This window comes from Chenopodium quinoa, unplaced genomic scaffold (assembly GCF_001683475.1).
Source record: "Chenopodium quinoa cultivar QQ74 unplaced genomic scaffold, ASM168347v1, whole genome shotgun sequence".
NCBI classification, from domain to species: Eukaryota; Viridiplantae; Streptophyta; class Magnoliopsida; order Caryophyllales; family Amaranthaceae; genus Chenopodium; species Chenopodium quinoa.
Genome location: NW_018743292.1, coordinates 872,493 through 893,116, shown reverse-complemented (window position 1 = coordinate 893,116; position 20,624 = coordinate 872,493). Strand labels below are relative to the sequence as shown.

At 35.4% G+C, this 20,624-nt stretch overlaps 3 protein-coding genes across 4 annotated transcripts; 1 reads left to right on the top strand and 2 right to left on the bottom strand.

Annotated features, from left to right (window-relative positions):
• The first annotated feature begins 1,348 nt into the window (after window positions 1-1,348).
• LOC110736180 (transcription factor bHLH130-like) lies at window positions 1,349-4,306 on the top strand. The gene is made up of 6 exons (XM_021916339.1): window positions 1,349-2,585; window positions 2,734-3,047; window positions 3,134-3,304; window positions 3,391-3,456; window positions 3,538-3,606; window positions 4,059-4,306. Exons 1-6 carry the CDS (start codon window positions 1,916-1,918, stop codon window positions 4,098-4,100), a joined length of 1,332 nt encoding a protein of 443 aa, XP_021772031.1. The 5' UTR covers window positions 1,349-1,915; the 3' UTR covers window positions 4,101-4,306.
• Window positions 4,307-6,364: 2,058 nt separating this feature from the next.
• Window positions 6,365-18,525, bottom strand: LOC110736178. 2 transcript variants are annotated; one of them, XM_021916337.1, is made up of 20 exons: window positions 18,192-18,525; window positions 17,876-17,972; window positions 17,713-17,766; window positions 17,572-17,624; window positions 17,011-17,044; window positions 16,313-16,403; window positions 15,999-16,090; window positions 15,419-15,493; window positions 15,100-15,188; window positions 14,451-14,580; window positions 13,270-13,359; window positions 12,885-12,950; window positions 12,572-12,663; window positions 12,260-12,325; window positions 12,112-12,175; window positions 11,901-11,989; window positions 11,710-11,818; window positions 9,762-11,394; window positions 8,925-9,219; window positions 6,365-6,968 (listed from the first exon to the last, which is right to left on the bottom strand). In XM_021916337.1, the coding sequence occupies exons 1-18, from the start codon at window positions 18,245-18,247 to the stop codon at window positions 11,332-11,334; spliced, it is 1,410 nt and encodes a 469-aa protein (XP_021772029.1). In that variant the 5' UTR covers window positions 18,248-18,525; the 3' UTR covers window positions 6,365-6,968; window positions 8,925-9,219; window positions 9,762-11,331. The 2 variants fall into 2 exon arrangements, with proteins under 2 accessions (XP_021772029.1, XP_021772028.1); XM_021916336.1 differs by having other exon boundaries at window positions 8,925-8,984.
• Window positions 18,526-18,611: 86 nt separating this feature from the next.
• Window positions 18,612-19,267, bottom strand: LOC110736179 (histone H3.2). The gene has a single exon (XM_021916338.1). It carries the CDS (start codon window positions 19,202-19,204, stop codon window positions 18,794-18,796), a length of 411 nt encoding a protein of 136 aa, XP_021772030.1. The 5' UTR covers window positions 19,205-19,267; the 3' UTR covers window positions 18,612-18,793.
• Between the last annotated feature and the right edge of the window lie 1,357 nt (window positions 19,268-20,624).

Here is a 20,624-nt window from a genome sequence, read left to right as displayed (position 1 = left end):
AACTCAAGCTGGACATGATAAGCACAAGCAAACATACTTTTTCTTTATTATGTTTTGTTGAGGCCAAGATTACTATACTAGACATATAACATTCTTTTTATTAATAAAATTATACACGTTCGATCTATATGTAGAAGTAGTGCACATCACATAAACCACATATACTAGATTCTAGGCTCATACAATATACAGTACTAATTATGATTTAATATACTCACAGTTTATGTGCAGTGCCTTTGCCAAGCAATTTTTTTGTCAACTTCTTGACTACGCTGCATGTCAGCTTACCACAAATCACCCCTCAGATATTTTATTCTGAAAACTGAAAAGGGAAAATCATATCCACATAGCAAAATCCAGGAAGTACACAAAAATCTGCAAAACATCAGAAAACAACTTTCTTAATTAGCTCTTTACATGTACAATTTGTTTCAATGTGTAATATAAACATTAACTTCTTCGTTAATTTTACTCGTGCATAAATAAAAGCGTCCATGGTCAAAGGTGTGCATGGAAGCTAGACTATGCATGTTTCAAACAAAAAACAAAAATGAACGGAAGGAGTATAGTCTATCCAGTCGTCAAATAATTGATATGACAGCAAAGGAATCTGCCAAAGATCTCAATATCGTTTGCTGTGTCAATTGAACATGACTATTCTCCAACAAAAAGGGAAACTACAGTCTCAGGCTTTTCCCAACAAAATTGCATAACAGCATTAGAGATTAAACGCAAAGAAAAGCTATGAGAAGGGGAAGATTGGACTTCAAACAAAGAGTATGAATAGATTAATTTTCTTTTACCACTTTTTTAAAACAAGGTTTTTAAAGTATAAATGTCACTTTAATGATGAGTCATCTCCTCACCCCCTCCCCTTTTCCTCCCCAACCTCACAAGTCACAATTAAGAAACGCCTTTCATCAATCAATGTGGGGCATAAACACACACCAAAAATAAATACATTTAGAGTACTGCCTAAAAGCATCAAATTAACCAAACCAATACATGTGGTCCAACAAAGGATATAATAGTCAATTCACATATAATATATAGCCTCAACCTTCCTTCATCTAGTTTAATTACTTCTTGTTAAAGGATGTGTTCCTTTTCCAAATCCTATCCATGAATATTATTTTCAAGGAAAACCAAGTAAAGACACATGAATTAAACTAATAGATTGCTTAGTTCCTATCTTGCCCTTATCAGTTCATCCTTTTTCGGATGCTCGCATCATGATGACGCGATAAAATAATCCAACAATAACAACTTCCCACGTCATAAAATAACCAATAATTTATAATTTAGAAGGGAACCTCTGTAATTGTGTAAGTGGATTGAGGGTGTTTTGGTCAGTTGACTATTAATGGAAACCTGCTAGAACACCCAAATCTAAAAGCAAATGCTACTCCTTATAGACAACAAAAAAAAATTGGTTTATGTCAACTATTTTCTCTGTCTTGATCTTTTACCAGCATCTACCCTCCCCTCCATAATCGCAATCATAATCTTCAGTAGTAGCAAAAGAGCTAAAGAAAGGTAGAGAAATACAGAGTAATAGATTACTGCAGAAAAACAGATTTGCAGCTCAGAGAGAAAAGAGAGGTGGAAAGAAAAGGTGGGTTGGTGTTTTCTGCTTGTTATTCACTGGCTTTTCATTGGGTTCACATGTAAAATTCCTTGCCCAAAGTGTTTTGTTTTCAGCCACAAGTCTGTAGGTATAGATATGGTATGACTATGTGATCAGGTCGAATTGGGTTCTATTTTACCCTGTTTTCCTGTGTTTTTTGCATTTATATTTTTTTTTACTAAGGAGGGTATCTAGAACAAGGGAAAATTAAAGAGAACTGAGGTCTGAATAAAGGGAGAGAGAGAGAGAGAGAGAGAGAGAGAGAGAGAGAGAGAGAGAGAGAGAGAGATGGATTCAGAGCAGCAGCAATACCAACATCATTTCCAAGATTTCCCAAGACAGTTTCACCAGCAAAAGCAACAAACCAACGGTCTCACTCGCTTCCGGTCAGCACCGAGCTCATATTTTGCAAGTTTTCTTGATGCTGCTGCTGATACTGTCACTGCCACTGCCATTGGTGGTGTTAGTGGCGGGGTAGGAGGAGAGAGGCGGGACTTTCCAGCTGCTAGACCACTAAGTCCTGAAACAGAAAGCATCTTTGCCAGGTTCATGAACAGCATCGGTGAAGAAGACAACTCATCACAAAAACTAAGCAACATACCAGAAAACGTGGCAGTGCAACCTGAGTTTACAGTGAGGGTTAAGCAAGAAACGGATATTCAACAACAGTTGCAGCACCAGCAGCAGCCGCAGCCGCAGCAGGGTAATTACAACAATCAATCTCAGATGATGTATCATAGCCAATCAAAACCACCTTTGTCAAATCACCACAATACAGCAGTCAGTTCAGCAATGCAAAACACATTTAGGGCAGCAGCTGCTAGTTCAATGGGGATAGATTCCATACCCCATATGAAGACTGGAATTGGTGGGGGCATCAACAATAGTAATTCCGGCCTCACAAGGCATAGCAGCTCCCCGGCTGGATTTTTTGCAAATCTAAACATTGATACTGCTGGTACTCTTCAGTTCCCTCTTGGTTATTGGTTTAACTATCCAAAAAAAAAACACAAACTTGACCGCCTTTCACACAGATCTGAAATTCAGTAAATTTTCAAGCTTTGCTTTTTTCAGCTTTTGTATTAAAGTATGATAGCATATGACAGGTTATGGCATGATGGGAGGAATGCGGAATTATGGGGGTAGTAATGTTCAAGTAAATTATTCATCGGGACAACCCTCTTCAACTTCGGAACTGGTGAATCAAAACTCAGATGTTGGGGCAAAAAGATTAAGGATGAATAGCCTAGATGAAAGAAAATTCAGCAATTCAGGCAACAACCCCAACGATGACAGCAACTATGACTTCCCCATGAATTCATGGGATGATTCAATTTTGTCAGAAAATTTCTCAGGCTTAGATAGAGTTGCAGATGAGGACATAAAGGTATTTCCTGAGCTAAATGCATCAGAAAATCAGGTATTAAATCTTCTCTCCTATGATTTTTACCTCTTAATCAGAATTTTTAGTATAGTTAATATTTTATGAATTGGGTTATTTTTCAGGATGGAGAAATTAAAAACAGACCTCCGCCATTGACTCATCATCTGAGTCTACCAAAGACATTACCAGAACTGTCAAATATGGAGAGATTCCTGCATTTCCAAGACTCAACACCTCTCAGAATCAGGGCTAAGAGAGGATGCGCCACTCACCCAAGAAGCATTGCTGAGAGGGTGAGAACTGATTTTACTTTCAAAATTGGAATAGTTTTAGACATATCCTTCTATTTGATTATGGTTTTGTCAATACTAATTTATAGGTAAGAAGAACTAGGATAAGTGAAAGGATGAGGAAGCTTCAAGATCTAGTTCCCAACATGGATAAGGTTAGTCCCTATGCTAAAATATATTAGTGCTAGTTGATTGTATTTTTGACTCAACACAATCAAAATACTGTCTCCTTGCAGCAAACAAACACAGCAGACATGCTAGATTTGGCTGTTGATTATATCAAAGAGCTTCAGAAGCATGTTGAGGTAATGATCAATTTCAGACTTGTAAATGAATTATAGAATACAAATGTAGAATTGCTTTATTTAGCAAAAATTAGGGAGGAAAATTTTCGATCTTGCCAAATTAAAAAGCTAAAAAATATGGTCCCCTCTTAATATGTGAGCACTTTTCTTATCTATATTTTCATCTTCCCGCATAACAAACCTCACAAGATCCACCTTTCCTTTCAAAAGCAATCTCTAAAAAGTTATTTTGTACGATTTAAAGTTGATAAAAGTTGGCCAAAATGCATTTCATTTGTCTTTTTAATTTCCCAACAATTACTCCCTATGTAAGTAACATGGAGCATGATGACCCTATCAACATTTCGTTAAGGCCCGTAAGGGTACTAAGGACATTCACTCCCTGTTAGTCCCCTAACATTTAGTTCGTCCTGTCTCATAAGTTTTTAATTTTTTGATGAATTAATCCCCAGAACCTCGCTGATAATCGAGCAAAGTGTACATGCTCAAGATAGTTGATGCCAGCCAACGAACTACGAAAAGACTGCTCCAGCAGTACAGAAGCTGCGGTGGAAAGACAGCAGAAACCCATGGTGGGCTGATTCTCCTCTTTTTTCACTGAAATACAAGAACACAAATTGAAGTTAGGAAAACAGAGAAAAGATGGACAATAGAGTATGCTTTACATAATCAGGGTATGGAAGGAAGGTAAAAAAAAAAAGTACCACTATTGTCTCCTAGGTAAGATCTAGATCCATTTTATGCCAAAAGCAATTGTATAGGCAACAATCCACGTGTACACATATCATTATGTGTAGAAATTAGGCATGTAGTGATTATTATACTATTCCGAGAATGTGGGGAGAGATTCCTCACTGATGGTTAGCCGACTTTGTCCTGTAGTATCATCTGTCATATAAAATAGAAATCAGTTAGCTATCCAACGTATTGCATTTAATATTATACATAACTGGTATCATTCAAACTTTTTTCCTGAGCTGTAACTTAGCAAATTGAAAGATAATATATCTACATAAAGAAATATGCAGCCCAAAAAAATGATAATGAAAACAAGGAAACTTGCAAAAACTAGAGAAACAATATAGTTTTGGAACATTGGTGTTGAGATGTAAATTTTTTGTTTGCGTAACTTTAGAAATATTACTCCAATTAACTAGGGTTTGTAAATCCCGTATTAAACAACTGCTCGTCCCAAATTTACTTTTATTGGCTCTCGAATATGGGCCAACGCTGTTTTACCATATAACCTTAGCACACACACCCCTTTGAAGAAAAATGGATTGCTGTTTTCTATTACTCAAAAGCCTTTTAATCTACATTTTAGTATCATACTTTTCATTAACTTTAAGTAATGGGCAAGTTTCCTTCCTAGAATCTCCCCACGCACTATATGGACATGAAGCACATGTCTCAATCACCACGATACCACTCAAGAATGACCTCCACTAAATGATGCCTTGTAAGGCATGAGAAAAAGAATTCACTCAAAGAACAAGTGTCTTATTTTCTTTTCCTGAAATGGAAATGGAATCAGAGAAGCTACTGACATCAGCCTTTAGCAGAGAAATAATCTTGCACACTTCCATTCATAAAGTTGCAAATAATACTCGTAGTTTGACAATGGATAAAGCATCTTGTCATATTCTCCAGAATGTTTATCTCCTCTAGACACAATTAATAAAAGGTAATACGAGTACTTCAATACATTAGTCTACCAAATACGGAGTAGTGTTTTTTGTATTCCTTACCTTGCTTATTCTTAAAGGAAGCTTTAACCAAAAGAAGCTCACACTTCACAAAGTTTCTCACACATACTCAGTGACGTAACAGCCTATATTTATTTCCTCAAGCCGTTGTAGCAATAATTAATCGTAAATTGAGGTAGGACAGCAGAGGTATGGTGATTGGTGATATAGCCAAATCAATTCACATGGGCCAAAACAATACGCTTATGCCGTCACTAAGAGACACACTGCTTGATATTGTAACTTTCAACTATTGATTACCTATTAACAGGGGTTTGCCAAGTGACCAAGTCTAATACGAAATATATAATACTATATATGCAAATGACTACCATCAAGGCTTGTACATAAAAGTTCATCTCTAAAGCTCTTGGAGTTGGTCAGTCTAACCCTTCCATGGATAATTATTTTTTTTTGGTTATGATAAAAAGGCACCATCCCTCCCCTAAACCTTAGTTGAACTCTGACCGTTACCCTGGCGGGTTGTATGACAGCAGTAGTTGTAGAATACAGCTGACTTTTCTACGTAAACAAAACAATTTCTTTTTTAGGATATAAATGCTTTCTAACGTGGGGACTATAGGATTTAAGTACCTAAATGTACCATTCTACAAAGAAAATTAAGGTAGAGATGTTAGGCGGGCATTAAATGATCAAAATTTAATATCTTACAGAAGATCCGATACCTATGGGCATATCCAAGAACCTGCATTGGAACCAGAAAAGGCAAAATCACAATCTCATGATCACTACAATGAATAACCAGGACACCATGTTAATTCAAAAAACCTAACTAAATGCTGAAAATGATGCAAGATATTAATTATATATGGCTAAGAAGATCCTGCCAGATTTGATTTAGCAAGTCTCATAATGCTTACCGTTGGTGATGTGCAAGTGACCCACGAACGAAAGTAAAGACTAGTAGAATATAAATTGCTACGTCCTTCGTTACACAACAGAGGGTTTGTGAGAGGAATAAAAAAAATTGGTTTCAAATACAAGTCAAAATGGAAACTCTTTAATTTGAGGCTTTAACTTTAAATGCATGTCTAATGAAACAAGGGATTTAATCTTTACAAACATATCTGCTAGTGTATAAATAACTAGATTCATTCAACCCCTAGGGCTAGGAAACTATGCGATTAAGCACCACCCACACACACACACACACCAGCAATTAGAATAGAACCCAGGTCTAGCCTTTCCACAACTCACACCATTGACATAGATTTGTATTCACTACGAAACTTTTGGTTGTAGTGAAGTAAAGTCTCTTGATATATAACAATGTCACAGTGGTCACACAATAATCTGGGCAGCACCTAAGCTCCCCTTCAACGATTCCAACCTATGGCTGCCTGGCAAGAGTGAATTACTCCCCTTAGAGGGTCTACCTACCCCCTTATCCCCTTCCTTATAGCTTGTCCAATAAATGGAGAAGAGAAGTAACAATTTGACATGATAGCACATAGTTTCTAGAATATCAATCACCAAGCTCGCTATATTTCTTCGCACACTTGTCCCCTGATAGTACACAGAGCACAGCCCCTTCAGATCAAGGGAATGCTTAGTTTACACCACATGGCTAACAAGGCGCACATTATTATCCTACACCTACACATATAAGGTTTAAAGTGAATTGAAAGTTATGATAGGATCTCACATAAACAGACGCAACACAATTTTCTTGATACCAATACAGAACTCTTGTCAAATTGCTGTTGAGAATACATATTTCAACCAATAATCGGTATCTGAGGATTGAGGAAGCAAAACTCCATATTAGCAGTATAATAGCATCGATATTCAGTGCTATAATGGACACAGCTCCGGATAATCATGCTACATATATTAGCTGGAGTTTCAACTTTGTGAAGAAAATTCTACAGTAGTATTTTAAACCAGAAGATTAATCAATGTTCCTTATTATATAGAATATAATGCATCTAAGCTTAACGAAGAAAATGTATTAAAAGTATATGTTAACCAAAGGAAGCAGCTAAGATCTTTGACTGTAAAGTACATTAACAAGTTCAGCACAAAAAGATCCAATTTGCTGCAGACAAGATTGATTAACACTTTCCACTGCAGGTAAGAGTATACCTACTTTACTTATCTAAATATGTTGGCCACACGTAGTTTTGTTACTGTAGCACCTTAATAAGTATAGCCTAGATGCTGATTAATAAAGTGCAATTAGCCATAAGTATATAGCTGCATAGATCCTAAAGAGGGAAAAAAAAAAACATAAATAACAGAAATCACAGTTATAAGACTTGACTTCCACAAACCCAAAAGATGTATTTTTTTTTACTCATCATCTTCAAACCAGATGAAAGAAAATAACTATATACTAAAATGATCCAAGCAACCACAAAAGAAAAAGAAAAAAAAAAAAAGGCAAACACGACAATGTCTTTATATACTTCCCTCCCAAGGATTGACAAGTGACAAATTTTCTATAGTTCCAACTCACAAATTACAAAAGAGTTGCTAACATTTAGTGAATAATAAACAGCAAAACCGCTCATTAGTTAAATATTATTTATTCCATCGCAGCAAGGTTATTTAGCCATGCCTTGGCATAACCTTTAGCTCAATTATTGATAAACTACAAACCAAATTAATGCTGGCATAATAAAAAGGAAGCTCCTTGCACCAGATTTACATAAAATTTGGTTTCTTGCTAAATGTGTTAGTGATGCCATACGATATACCTCCACCACACATTAAAATTTTATGAATAAACAAGTAGGTGCTAAAAGAAGCAGCCTAGCAGGTTCTAAAAATTGCAGAACAAGGTATTAGTAAAATCATCATGCATATGAGTAATAAATGACATTGTAGAAAGACAACACTTGCTTGAAATATTTGATAGTCCTATAATAAAAAATTGAAAAATGAATCCTTCAGATCATATTAAGGGAGCATTTGGTGCAACTTGGTAGATTCTATAATCTAAAACTTTCATTCCTAACTACACAAGAGGATAAATCTCAACTAGACCAACCCACAAGAAACATGAATGCAACTTTATATACTGATGCATATAACTACCTCTTCTGCTAAGCATATTACGCAATTAGTTCTGTATTTGACAGCCTTAGATATCGAACAACAATCGTGGGAAGAAACGTGTTTGTGCATCAAAAGTGTCAACCATAGTTTCACACCACACTAAAGATATGTTAAGTGACTAGAAGAAAGAAACCAACAAGCAAAGAAGCAGGAAAATTTCATCTAGAAGTAAAATCCCTAGTGATGAAGTAGTTAATACATCTAGAAGTAACAAGCAAACAAGCAATTAGTTCTGAATTTGACGGCCTGTGGTGGTCAGTTGCAATCAGTAAAATCCCTAGTGATGAAGTAGTTAATACATCTAGAAGCAGGAAATTAGCCTTCTAAGAAAAGCACCAGCAGAGAAGTAATCAGTAATGTGCTCCAAATACACTTAAGTTATATTAAATTGGCAGAATCCATACACAGAAAAAGAAGCAGCAAACAGCAAAATAGGTTGAAATAGGCAAAAAGATTATTAAAAAAAAAAAAAAAAAACCAGCATCTGCTTACCAAAGTTAGATTCAACTCCATTTCTACCTCTTTTCTTGACTCGACAGCTTTATTCAGAACCTGGAAAACCAAAAGGAAGATTTTACAGAAATTCAGACATAACAAGCACAACCAAAAAGGCAGAAAAATTAACATAAGATGGAATAACATATTCGAGCAGTAGTCCTTTCGGTAGATGCACAGAATCATTTCCGTTGATAGCAATTATAAAACCCAGGGTACTTGGGAATGACATCCTCCAAACACTATATAGCTCATATGATTTAGCTGATATCCAGTTCCAATTCTGAAAAACCTAATTGAAGATTAATTCCTATATATGGTTTCAGATTAATAAGTAACACTACATCACTTTTTGTTTCGGCTTTCCATCCTAAATTCGATTTCGATATCTAGATACACAAATAACCATTCTTGAATATCACTACAGATTTAACAACTTGATATAAAAAATCAAAACACAACGATTTTTTAAGCGAAACATTACTATTAGCAAAAGTGCATCGACAATTGAATTTACAACACACAGATTGAAAATAGTGAACGCAATTCCTAAATTCGACAATTTTTCATTATCATACAAGTAAATTCAAGTAGAATGAATAATGTCAATAAAACCGCGAAGAATGTCGTCGATCATAAACATAAACCCTAAGCATGATTGAGAGTTTCATCGACTTCAATTTCAGAATTGTTCATCTTATAAGTCGTCATAAAACCCTAATTAAGGTAACATGTAGCACGAAAATTCAAAATTAAGATGAAATAATAGTTATTGAAGCAGATAGATGAAGAAGAGAGAGAGGAAGGAAGATGAATATCAGTTCATACACTCACCTTGGCGGGAATTGGGAGAAAACAGCGAGACTGAACCGCTCAATTTACAGAGTTATTTACAACTTACGGTGCTACCTCAGTAACTATATTATGCTATTGTAGCCTTGTAGGGGTGATAACAAGTCGAGTAGAGACCGAGCTTGGGGTAACTTGGGCTCGGCTCACAACTCTTTATTTGAGTTTGGGTAACATGGTGGGTGATTTTTCTTTTATTTATATGATTTTCCTTTTTTTTTTTAACTTTATTTTGAGTGACAATTGAATCAAATTGTTAATTTAACAAAGATGTTGAATTTCTAGGAATCAAACAATAGCTTATTTGCAAATTCCTATGATTGCCTATTTTCCCAATCAAACAAGCACATATTCTCATGGGCGGAGCTAGCCCGGGACAAGAGGGGATGCTAACCCCCCACTTTAAAAAAAAATCAACTTGATATCAGAAAATTGTTATTTCATGCTCAATAGTATGTACAATAATCTAGATGATCTTAGTCGTATTTTAGAGGAGCATGTGAGAGGACGACTTGTTCCTCCATAAGTAGTTTTTTAGTTGTTTGTTGTTTCATTTTTTCTTGGTTTATTTTTTCTCTTATTAATGGTGTCTGTAACCTCATTTGAATTTTAAAAAAAAAAAATCTAGATCAGTGGTAAAGCCCCCACAAGTTAAGCTTGTCAATGTGAGATTGAACCCTCTACATGCAGAGGAATAATTTGTATATGATGTAGATTTTTTTTTAAAGTACATTGGATTTAAAGAACTATGTGGTCAAGTATTGAACTTTTTTCCAACATATATGTCAAACTATGCGACATACATTTGTCTTCCCGATTTGAAATTTCTAGCACCGTCACTACAATCCTTAACTATAGTGCACACCAGACTAATGGTAATTTTTTTTGTTTTTTTAAATATACAAAATAAATGATGATTGATGAACAATCATACTACCAATATGGCAATATAATTTTAATCAAAAAAAAAATATAATACCAATAATTCTATTTGATCCTTTTGTTATTATTGAATAGGCAACACTACTTGAACTCTCATTATTCCCTATGTACATGCATCTTTTATGCTACTTGTGCAATGAAACCATGTTATATTTTACTTGCCAACAATATTACACTATCTTGCATCTTTTTCTTTGCCAACAATGTTACACTATCTTGCAAGTTGCAACTACTTGTGCAATTGAACCGTGTTATATTTTCCTAAAGCATAAACCTATTGTGGCCATTACAACAAAGTTTTGTTAGATTGATACAATTCCAAATATACATGATGAATGACGTGGAGGACAAATGATGAAGAAGCAGAAGATGAATTCACCATCCAAAGTTATGAATCAAGTCTTGTATTTTGCACTTTCTTTGGCAATAGAAGCTGATAATTCTTCCCAGAACTCCAACTGACTTCAACCCTTGAATGACATGCTCATTTTACACTTTCAAAGGAGGTGACTTTCGGAAATTCGAAAGCATCATGGCTGTTGATCATGGCAAGGATCTGCTGCTTGAGGTCTTGACAGTCCGTCTTATATCATTTCCACAAGGTTCAATTGTTTCAAGGACCTTCGTCCCCATGTAAGCTCTTCTTTCTTTGGCCAATCATAAGCAAAGATGCTTGCTAAAACCAAACAAATGCAGAAATATGAGAAAACTAAATCAAACAATTGTTGAAAAGCAAATTGGGGCTCTCAATGCTTTAGATGGCCCGAACCAAAGCACCATCTTTCACCCCTTGGGTACTCACGTAGTCATATGCCTTATGGGCAGTTCAACAATGAAATTTCTTCAATGTTAAAATTTTTCACAGAGCTAAATGGATTGATTAATTCAAGAAACAGGCACAATGCGACAATCTTTCAAGTGCTTGGTTAATTAAGAAAGTAAACCATGGACACTTAGAGAAAATTAAAAAGCAAAGCACAAGAGAGCAGACCTTGGTGCCAGCTACAATGAAACCATTTTGTGGATGTGTAGCACAAGCAGAAACATCTTCTGACAGAGGAATAAAACCGTTTTGCCTGGAACTATTCACCATTTCCTCACTAAGCAGTAAACAGAAAGTGAATATCAAAACATAGCCATGAAAACGTTCAGGATTCACCCAAAGACAATCAGATTCTGTACCTGCAGTCCACATGGCAGGGAGAACTAGGATCAGGAAAGAAGTCTAGAAGGTGTAGTCCTTTATCTGATGCAGACCCAACTGCATATATCTGATCAAGGAGGGCATTGGATCAAAACCAATATAAAGAACTACTTATACAGTGAGCATGACATAGATTCATGAATTGTCAAATGCAAAGTTATCTCCAAATATATTGAAAGAAAGTCTTACTGAATTTGTGGATAGCCAGGATGGTTTTATGAAGTACGATAAATTGGTTATGTCTGAGCCAGTCCTAAATTTCCAAATGAATAAAAAAAAATTGTCCATTAGAAGCAATTTTAATGTCACTACAACTTGGATGGGGAGATGTACTCACAACCAGGCTGGTGGAGGGCAATGGATATGTGTCACTTCTAATGTATGTAGGTCAAGAATGCCCGACCTGTAAAATTTCAAATCAATATGACTGAGTTGGATAGAATATGCTATAGTAAGGTCAAAGTAAACTATTATTCAAGGTCAAGATAAAAAATTCTTGTACAGATTCGAAGATTGACTTCTTTACCACAAAGTTTAACTAGGTAACTGTTGATTAAAAAACCATGAAGGACTTAGTGATGGATATAACAATCAAAATTTGAAAAGTTTCTAATGCATCCAGAGACAGGATAACTATTTAAAAACCTACCATCCATCATCAAGGTGGAATGCCAAACGATAAGAAGAAGTGGGATCCAAATTGATCGAGTGTATATCCTTGGGAACAATATGCGATTGCGCCTGCGAATAAATATGAAACATGGCTGAGAGATCTAACAAGTTTCAACAAACAGAATCCTCATTTGTTATATTTCAATTTTAGCAAAAGGATGTGCATCCATGTTAACACAATTATCAGACATCTCCTTCGTGTAAATTGTTTGCACAAGATTGAGAAAAACAAAGCAGCATGCAGATTAAATTACACTCCCAGCAATTTAAGATGTATCCTCTTTGAATACCTTTAATGACTTAATTTTCTCTAGCAATGATGAGACCTTCACTGATGCCATAGGTGGATGATATGCCTATATGTGAACACAACAAACAGCATAAATTAAACTGCAATGATCAAAACACTGCTCTGTCCTGGCATAAAAACCAAAGCTGCCCCATAATAATCTGGAAATCACCAATTTAATCCACAAAAATCCCCTTTCATAATGTATCCCTATGACAGTACTTCACAATGACCTAGAGTATTATTCTAGGTAAGGTTTTACCATACAATAAATGTGGTTCAATGAAAATTAAGACCCAGTATAATAGCGAGTCTGCAATGATTTACTAATGTCCACATTGCGAAAAAAGTGAGGGGATTGGCATCAGAAGCTGTTTTTGCTCAACCTCTTTATGACTCTGGAAAGCTGCTGATGTTCTTCCACCACGAAGATCCCACATATATATCATGCCCTGCTTACCAGCTCCATAAACAATCTGAAACCAGTAAACTAAAATTAGGTATTAAAGGGACCCCATGGAAGAAATAATGAACTGACGAAGTATACATCAACAGAATAGGTTCAGACTCTAAAAGACATCAGAAGCCATTTATACTAACAACCACCAACGTGACATTTTATGACAATAAACTAGATCGATTACTAGTCTCTTAAGTTCTCAATCCTAAAACTTCTTGATTTTACATATAATAAGTAAATATTTTATACTACGTATTACACATTTTATGCACTTTGATACTTATATGGTATTAAAGTTGACAGTGTTATGACTCAAGTGCCTCAAAAGGCGTAAGTCATACTACTGATTACTGTACAACTGTATCATACTACTGATTACTGTACAACTGTATCATACTCCATAAGTAGATAATTATGAACCTACATCCAATACAACAACTGATTATAAAATTTATGAATTTGACCCTTACCTTAAGAATTACTCCCTCCGTTTTTTTTTTAAATGCATCACTTTGATTTTTGCACTATTCATATACCATGGTTGACTTAATTTTTTCACCTCTATAAAATAAATAAATGTTATTATATAATATATCATTAGATTAGTCATAATGTCTAGTTTCATAATATAATTTTGTTACAATTTTTACTAATAGACAACTAAAAATATTAATGGTCAAAGTTGCGTCTCGGCAAATGTGCCGGTCAAACTGATGCAAATAAAAAAAACAAAGGGAGTAATATAAACATAGAAGACGATTTCATGTATCTAGTTCCATGGCACGGTCCCCCCCCCCCCTCCAGTCCAATATGCAAGGTTTTCCGTTCTGACTTGTGGATATTCTTCAAGAGGTACCAAAATAAGTACGATAACTACTGATGATCAATATAATATATTCAGTAACATACATAGTTCTTCTGTAGGATATATCATTAGTCGTGTGCAGTTTTTTCAGAACGAGCCATTTTCAACATCAGCATAATGCCATAATAGCATAATAGTAAACAATCTAAAAAATAAATTTAAACTTGAAGATTTCATGTTTGAGGTGGATCACTAGGAACATAAATGATACAAACGCAAGGGCCAGAAAATTCTGTACAGACCTGATTTTCGACATTCAATTGTATACTGTTCAGAGCATTGTGGGAATTGGTTGTCAGCTCAACAGATGGAAAACTACCTCTTCTTCTATCCCATATATTGATTGAACCATAAGTATCCGAAGCAAATACTCTGTCAATATCATAGAACACAATAGAAGCAATCAATCCAATACTTCAACCAGGATGAGATGGTTTAGTAAAAGAGCACATGTCGACCAGCAAAGTTGTCGGTCTGAGCCCTGTACAAAAATAAAGTTGCCTTATTCTGATCTGATGGTCACTAATTCTAGTTGCAGTAGCAGCTTAAGTGTGCCTTAGACAATAAGAGAAATAAGACTATCAACACTAAACACCTTCCTGAAGCTACTTGTGGCAATAGATTCATAATTAGACAGTTTGACTCCCTAAATTGACATTTTAGTTAAATGGTGACCCCTAGCCTCACCCAAAGAGAGAGGGGGAGGGGGGGGCGGGGGAGGGAGGATTCAAAAGGCCAACAAAGACAGGAAACCAAACTATACAAACAACCCAATACCATATCAATCGAGATAGGTTCTGGAGAGAGGACTAGATAGGGAAAAAGAAAATTTCCAACACATAATTTCTCTAAACGTGAACTTGTTAGAAATTAAGCTACACGTCAACTCACCTGGAATCATCTGATGTAAAAGCTATATCTGACAAACCCGTCACGATATCAGAACCATGGATAGTGACAGAAGCCCTCTTTGTCAGAATCTGAATGAGTAGAAACACCAATATCATGGGTAGAGTTTACACTAGCATGGGACTTTAACTCAATACCAAGAATTTTTACAAAAACAGAAAGAAAGAATGAAATAAAGAAAGGACATAACAAGACAACATTAAATTGATATATCGCACAAACTATAATGCAAAAAACATCTTTGAAATATTGGGATATTGGGAGCCTCAACAGAGTAAAGGGAAGAGCACTTAAATCTTACTTCAACAGGGTCGGAAGAGACATAACCAATGTCATATATTAATACTTCACAGCTCTTCAGTGATGTGCAAGCAACCTGAAGCCCATTGCAAATTGCAATAGCAAATGTCAGATCAAAGGAAAAAAAAAATAATAAGCAGATAATAATGTATGTTAACTAACATTAAGTTATTTGGCAAAATGTCATGCAATGCTTTGCAATTATAATGTAGCATGTGTTCAGAGTTTTTGTGCATAGGAAGTTAGGAGCATAGGTAGAAATCAGTTGAACCACAGCAAATGTCAGATCCAAGAAGAAATCAAGCAGAAAACAGAGTATACTAACATTACGTGAATTAGCAAAACAGTCATGCAATGCTTTCCAACTAGAATGTAAGCATGTGTTATGAGTTTTTGTGCTTAAAAGCATCGCTAGAAATCATAGGATATAAAGCAACGAAACACAAAATTTACGCTTTTAGTGCAATGAGTAAGGCACAGCATTGAACAACTTTGGTTCATGTTGTATTCACCCAATGCATCCATCCAACACAAATTTGATAAAAGCCAGAACAATGCATATATTATGTATAAAAATCAACCTCATCTTGGTTAGCAGGATTCCATCTAACAGAATCAAGATGCCTACTTGTAGATATGTGCAAAAGATGCTTTGTTTCATCCTCCTTCCACCCTGCAGATAGATAATCAAGTTTCTGTATAAGGTAGTAAAAATGCACAACAATGAAGCACAGACACAAGGGAGAGGGGAGACTCGATGTTCAAATGAACGATTTCAATTGGAAGATGACTACATGAGAGCTGAACCTGATAGCCTCTTACAGCATAAATTATAACCTCATCATAGAAACATCTTGAGATTAAGTCAACTGACCAAAATTTATCAGAAACTTACATGGTGATGTCACATTACTTTGGCAGTAAAGAGATTCAAAGTCGTGCACCATCAAACAGCCAGATTTTGTCACTGAAGCTAAGTATATCCCCTATTGTAGAGCAAATAAGAAAATAGAAAACCACAGAAATAAATAAATAAATAAATGAATAAAAAGTAAAAAAATAATAAAAAATAAAATAAAATAAAGTGCCAGTAACAAGAAATTATAACTAAAATCATGCAAAGTAAAATATACTCTTAAAACTAAGTTTTAAGTACATAGCTCAGTTCTGGATACAAAGGCCTATCACACAATATCGTATGCCTCTAACATCCAAACTTCAATAAGATAGCATGAAAGGTCCATAAAAGAGCCTATCACACAATAGCATAACTGCATAAGCAAGTCTAGTGCGATTTTATAAAATCCAAATTTCAATGAAACAGCTTGAAAGATTCATGTTTCCTACATTCTGAAAAAAAAATGACTCTAAGCTATGACACAATCAACTACACCTTTGTGCTTTGGTTGATGAAACAGGTGCAATAGGCCCCATTAGCAATGTTTCACGTAAGTTCTGTAACGATGAGAGAACAAGATGTTTCAAGTCACAAATAGAACTAAAGTATAGGATAATAATACTATTTCCAATTATACATCAATCTAGCCAGGATTTGGAAAACAACTTGAGATATGATATTGGTCCATATGTTACCTGATTATCAAACTCTAATGCAGATACACCATGCCTGCAAGGAAGTAAGGCATTCATTTGAACAAGGAAGAAACATATTCATTTGAACAAATACATTAAAAAAAAAAAAATGACAAGGCAAAAGTAGTTTTTGATGAACAAGGCACAGCAGGGGAGAAGAGATATAAAGGTGACGAGTGGCAAATACATAGAAAATGATATCACAATGAGTGCTTGCATTGCAAATTTAGGCAGATAGCAGCAAAATTACAGCAGCAACAGCCCAATATTAACTAAACAGAACTGTAGCTGTGAACATATAAGGTTCCATATCTATTCACTAATTCAGGAGGGAATATAATGATATGAGGGATGCGAGAGAGAAACAATCCATCAAACCAGGTGGACTACGTTGGAAAGAATAGACATACTCCATACTAGTATATGTTTTCTCATCGAATCAAATCAGACTCCACGCATCACAGAGCATGCCACGACTAAAATACAGCAACAAGTCAAGTAGAACTTCAATACCACATACTCTATACAACACCTACACTATGTAAACAGAAATACACAAACCTTCTAAAGGACCCTTGATGATCCAAGCCAGCAAACGACATTACTCGATTCATCTGCATGAGATTGACCACAGTTCCAATCAAATATGAAGTTCCTTGTTGCCTTGGAAAAATATGATTAGACAAAGTCGAGAAAACATACATGAGTTTGACAAGGACGTCCATCAATATGATACAGATGAGGAAACACGCCAATCTTTAAACAACAAAAGAACACCAATTAAAAAAAGCAATCTCTACAAAACCCAATGAACAACCAACCAAAACAGCAAACAGTTCACAATCTTTATACTATATTTTCCAACCTGAGAGTAAGATTGAACCAATAATCCACACATTACGCGCTTGTATTTAGATTCAATACAGCCATTCAATTCAATTGCAGTCCTCTTCCAACGAGGCCTTCAGATACAACAAAATCAAACCAATTCCAGTAAATTTACCAATTATCACCAACAAAATCAAACAAATTCCAGTGACTTTAGCATTTATCACCAGAAAAACCAAGCTAATTCCAGTAAATCCATCAATTATCAACAACAAAATCAAACTACTTCCAGTAAATCTATCAATTAACACCAACAAAATCAACAAAAAGCAAATAAAAAAATGTTAAATTACCTTCTAATTGACTTAGGGTTTGTAGAAGATTCAATTGGCACAACATATCGATCCATTTGAAGCTTTTCTCTCTCCTCCAACTTCTTCTTCAACCTACTACTTTTTAGGGTTTTTAGAAAAAAAAATTGGATTCCAATTTCAGATCGTATAACGAAGTAAGAAAATGGTTTAATGTGTTTCCCGCCAAACTTTCACTTACCGCTCACATTAGCAACCTATTTTCATCTCTGAAAATTATAAATAATATAAAATATTATAAAAAGAGAAAATTACTATGCGACGCACTCGTATCCTACTGACTGTGCACCAACAACATATAAACCGTCGATTTTCTAGATTCACAGATCAACGCAATCTCCATAACTTTCGTATTTAGAAAATCAAAACAGTTGAGAAATTAGGCGTAAATTCGGAAGAAAATGTTGATAAAACGCAGATTTCATTGATTGATAGATCTAAAGAACAACCTTTACATAACCAAAAGTACCAAAACATAAACCCTATTTTAAGCAATTAACCATCCTAATCACATCTAAAACCACCATTAATTCCACTAATAACAACATTAAAAAACAGATGATTAATTAATTGATTATGAAACCCTAAGCACGTTCTCCACGAATCCTACGAGCAAGCTGAATATCCTTGGGCATAATCGTAACTCTCTTAGCATGAATCGCGCACAAATTAGTATCCTCAAATAATCCAACAAGGTAAGCTTCAGCAGCTTCTTGAAGAGCAGCAACAGCAGAGCTTTGGAAACGAAGATCAGTTTTGAAATCTTGAGCGATTTCTCTTACTAGTCGTTGAAATGGAAGCTTCCGGATTAGAAGCTCGGTACTCTTCTGATACTTTCGGATCTCACGAAGCGCAACAGTTCCTGGACGGAATCTGTGAGGCTTCTTCACGCCGCCGGTCGCCGGAGCTGATTTGCGAGCTGCTTTTGTTGCGAGTTGCTTCCTTGGTGCTTTTCCTCCGGTTGATTTTCTCGCTGTTTGCTTTGTTCTCGCCATTGCTGGTGGAAATCGAGCTTTTTTTCTGGGTTTTGTGACTGAGAATTTGAGATTGTGATAATTTGCAATGAAATGAGAGGGGGTGGGTGGGGGTTTATATAGGGAGGGGAGGAAGCGGGAGTTTTTGAATTTTGTAGGGGAGAGATTTTGGGGAGATGAATGAGAGGCGTTGGATTAAAGATGGATTTAATTGACGGTTGAGAGGGTGTTTTGTTGAGGGGTTGGGATAGCGATCCGTGTTTTTATTGAGTAGCCAATGAGAATTTAGTCTTTTTCTTTTTATATTTTTTTTTGAAGCTGTTAATACTCCGTAGAAGCCAGCTGGTTGTGACGTACTCGTTAGATGGACTTGGGAAAGACTTTTTGACCTTTCACCTTTCATAGTGTCCCTTTGAGTCTTTGACACATAACTGATGAATTTCGACAACTTTTCATATACACCCAGGTGCGAAGAGGTTGGTGTACCTAAAGGTTTTTTTTTTTTTCTCATTTAATATAATTTTGCTCATTTTAGATTTTAAATTGAGCAAAATATCAAATGAGCATAATACACTTGGATCCACCTAACACCCAACTACTCGAGTATATATAACAATTTTCAATGAATTTCACCCCTTTAACAAAAAAAAATACTAGTAATATAATGATATTAGCAAGCATCAAACTAAATTCAAGATATAAAGCAACCGTAATTCTACTTAGATATACGAAGTACTTTGTAAAGAGTATTTGAGTTGAGTATAAAAACATGAGAAGTTATTGCGTGCGGATGCCCGCACGCAAATTTCCGTGCGGCTGGCTTGACTTATATTTTACTTGTTGGTTGTATGTTTCATTTGTTGGCTGATATGGTTTCTGTGTTATCTAATATATTCATTTTGTTGGCTAATATATAGGTTCCTTTTGTTGGCTTATATGTTTCTTTAGTTGGTTGATATATTTAGTTTGTTGGCTTATATGTATATTTTAATTGTTGGCTTATATGTTTCATTTTGTTGGCATACCTGTTGCTTTTGTTTGCTGATTTCATCCTTTTGTTGGCTAATATGCTTTCTTTGTTGGCTGATATGTTTCTTCTGTTGGCTGATTTGTACCTTTTGTTGGCTGATATGTATCTTTTGTTGGCTGATAGGTTCCTTTTATTGGCTGATACGTTTTATTAATGTCTTTAATGTTGACTGATATAAAATATCAATTGGCTGATATATTACTTGTATTAGCTGATGTACAAAGTATATACAAGTACAAAATATTTTTATTTCATTTTCTCTCCTCTTTCCCCCCTTTTCCTCTCTTTCTTTCTAGCAGATTCACAAAATCATATCAGCCAAGTGCCCAAGAGCCCAAGATCAGCCAAGATTTCTTTCTTTCTCTTCTAAGCCTATCACCACCAACACAATCGCCACGGCACCACCACAAC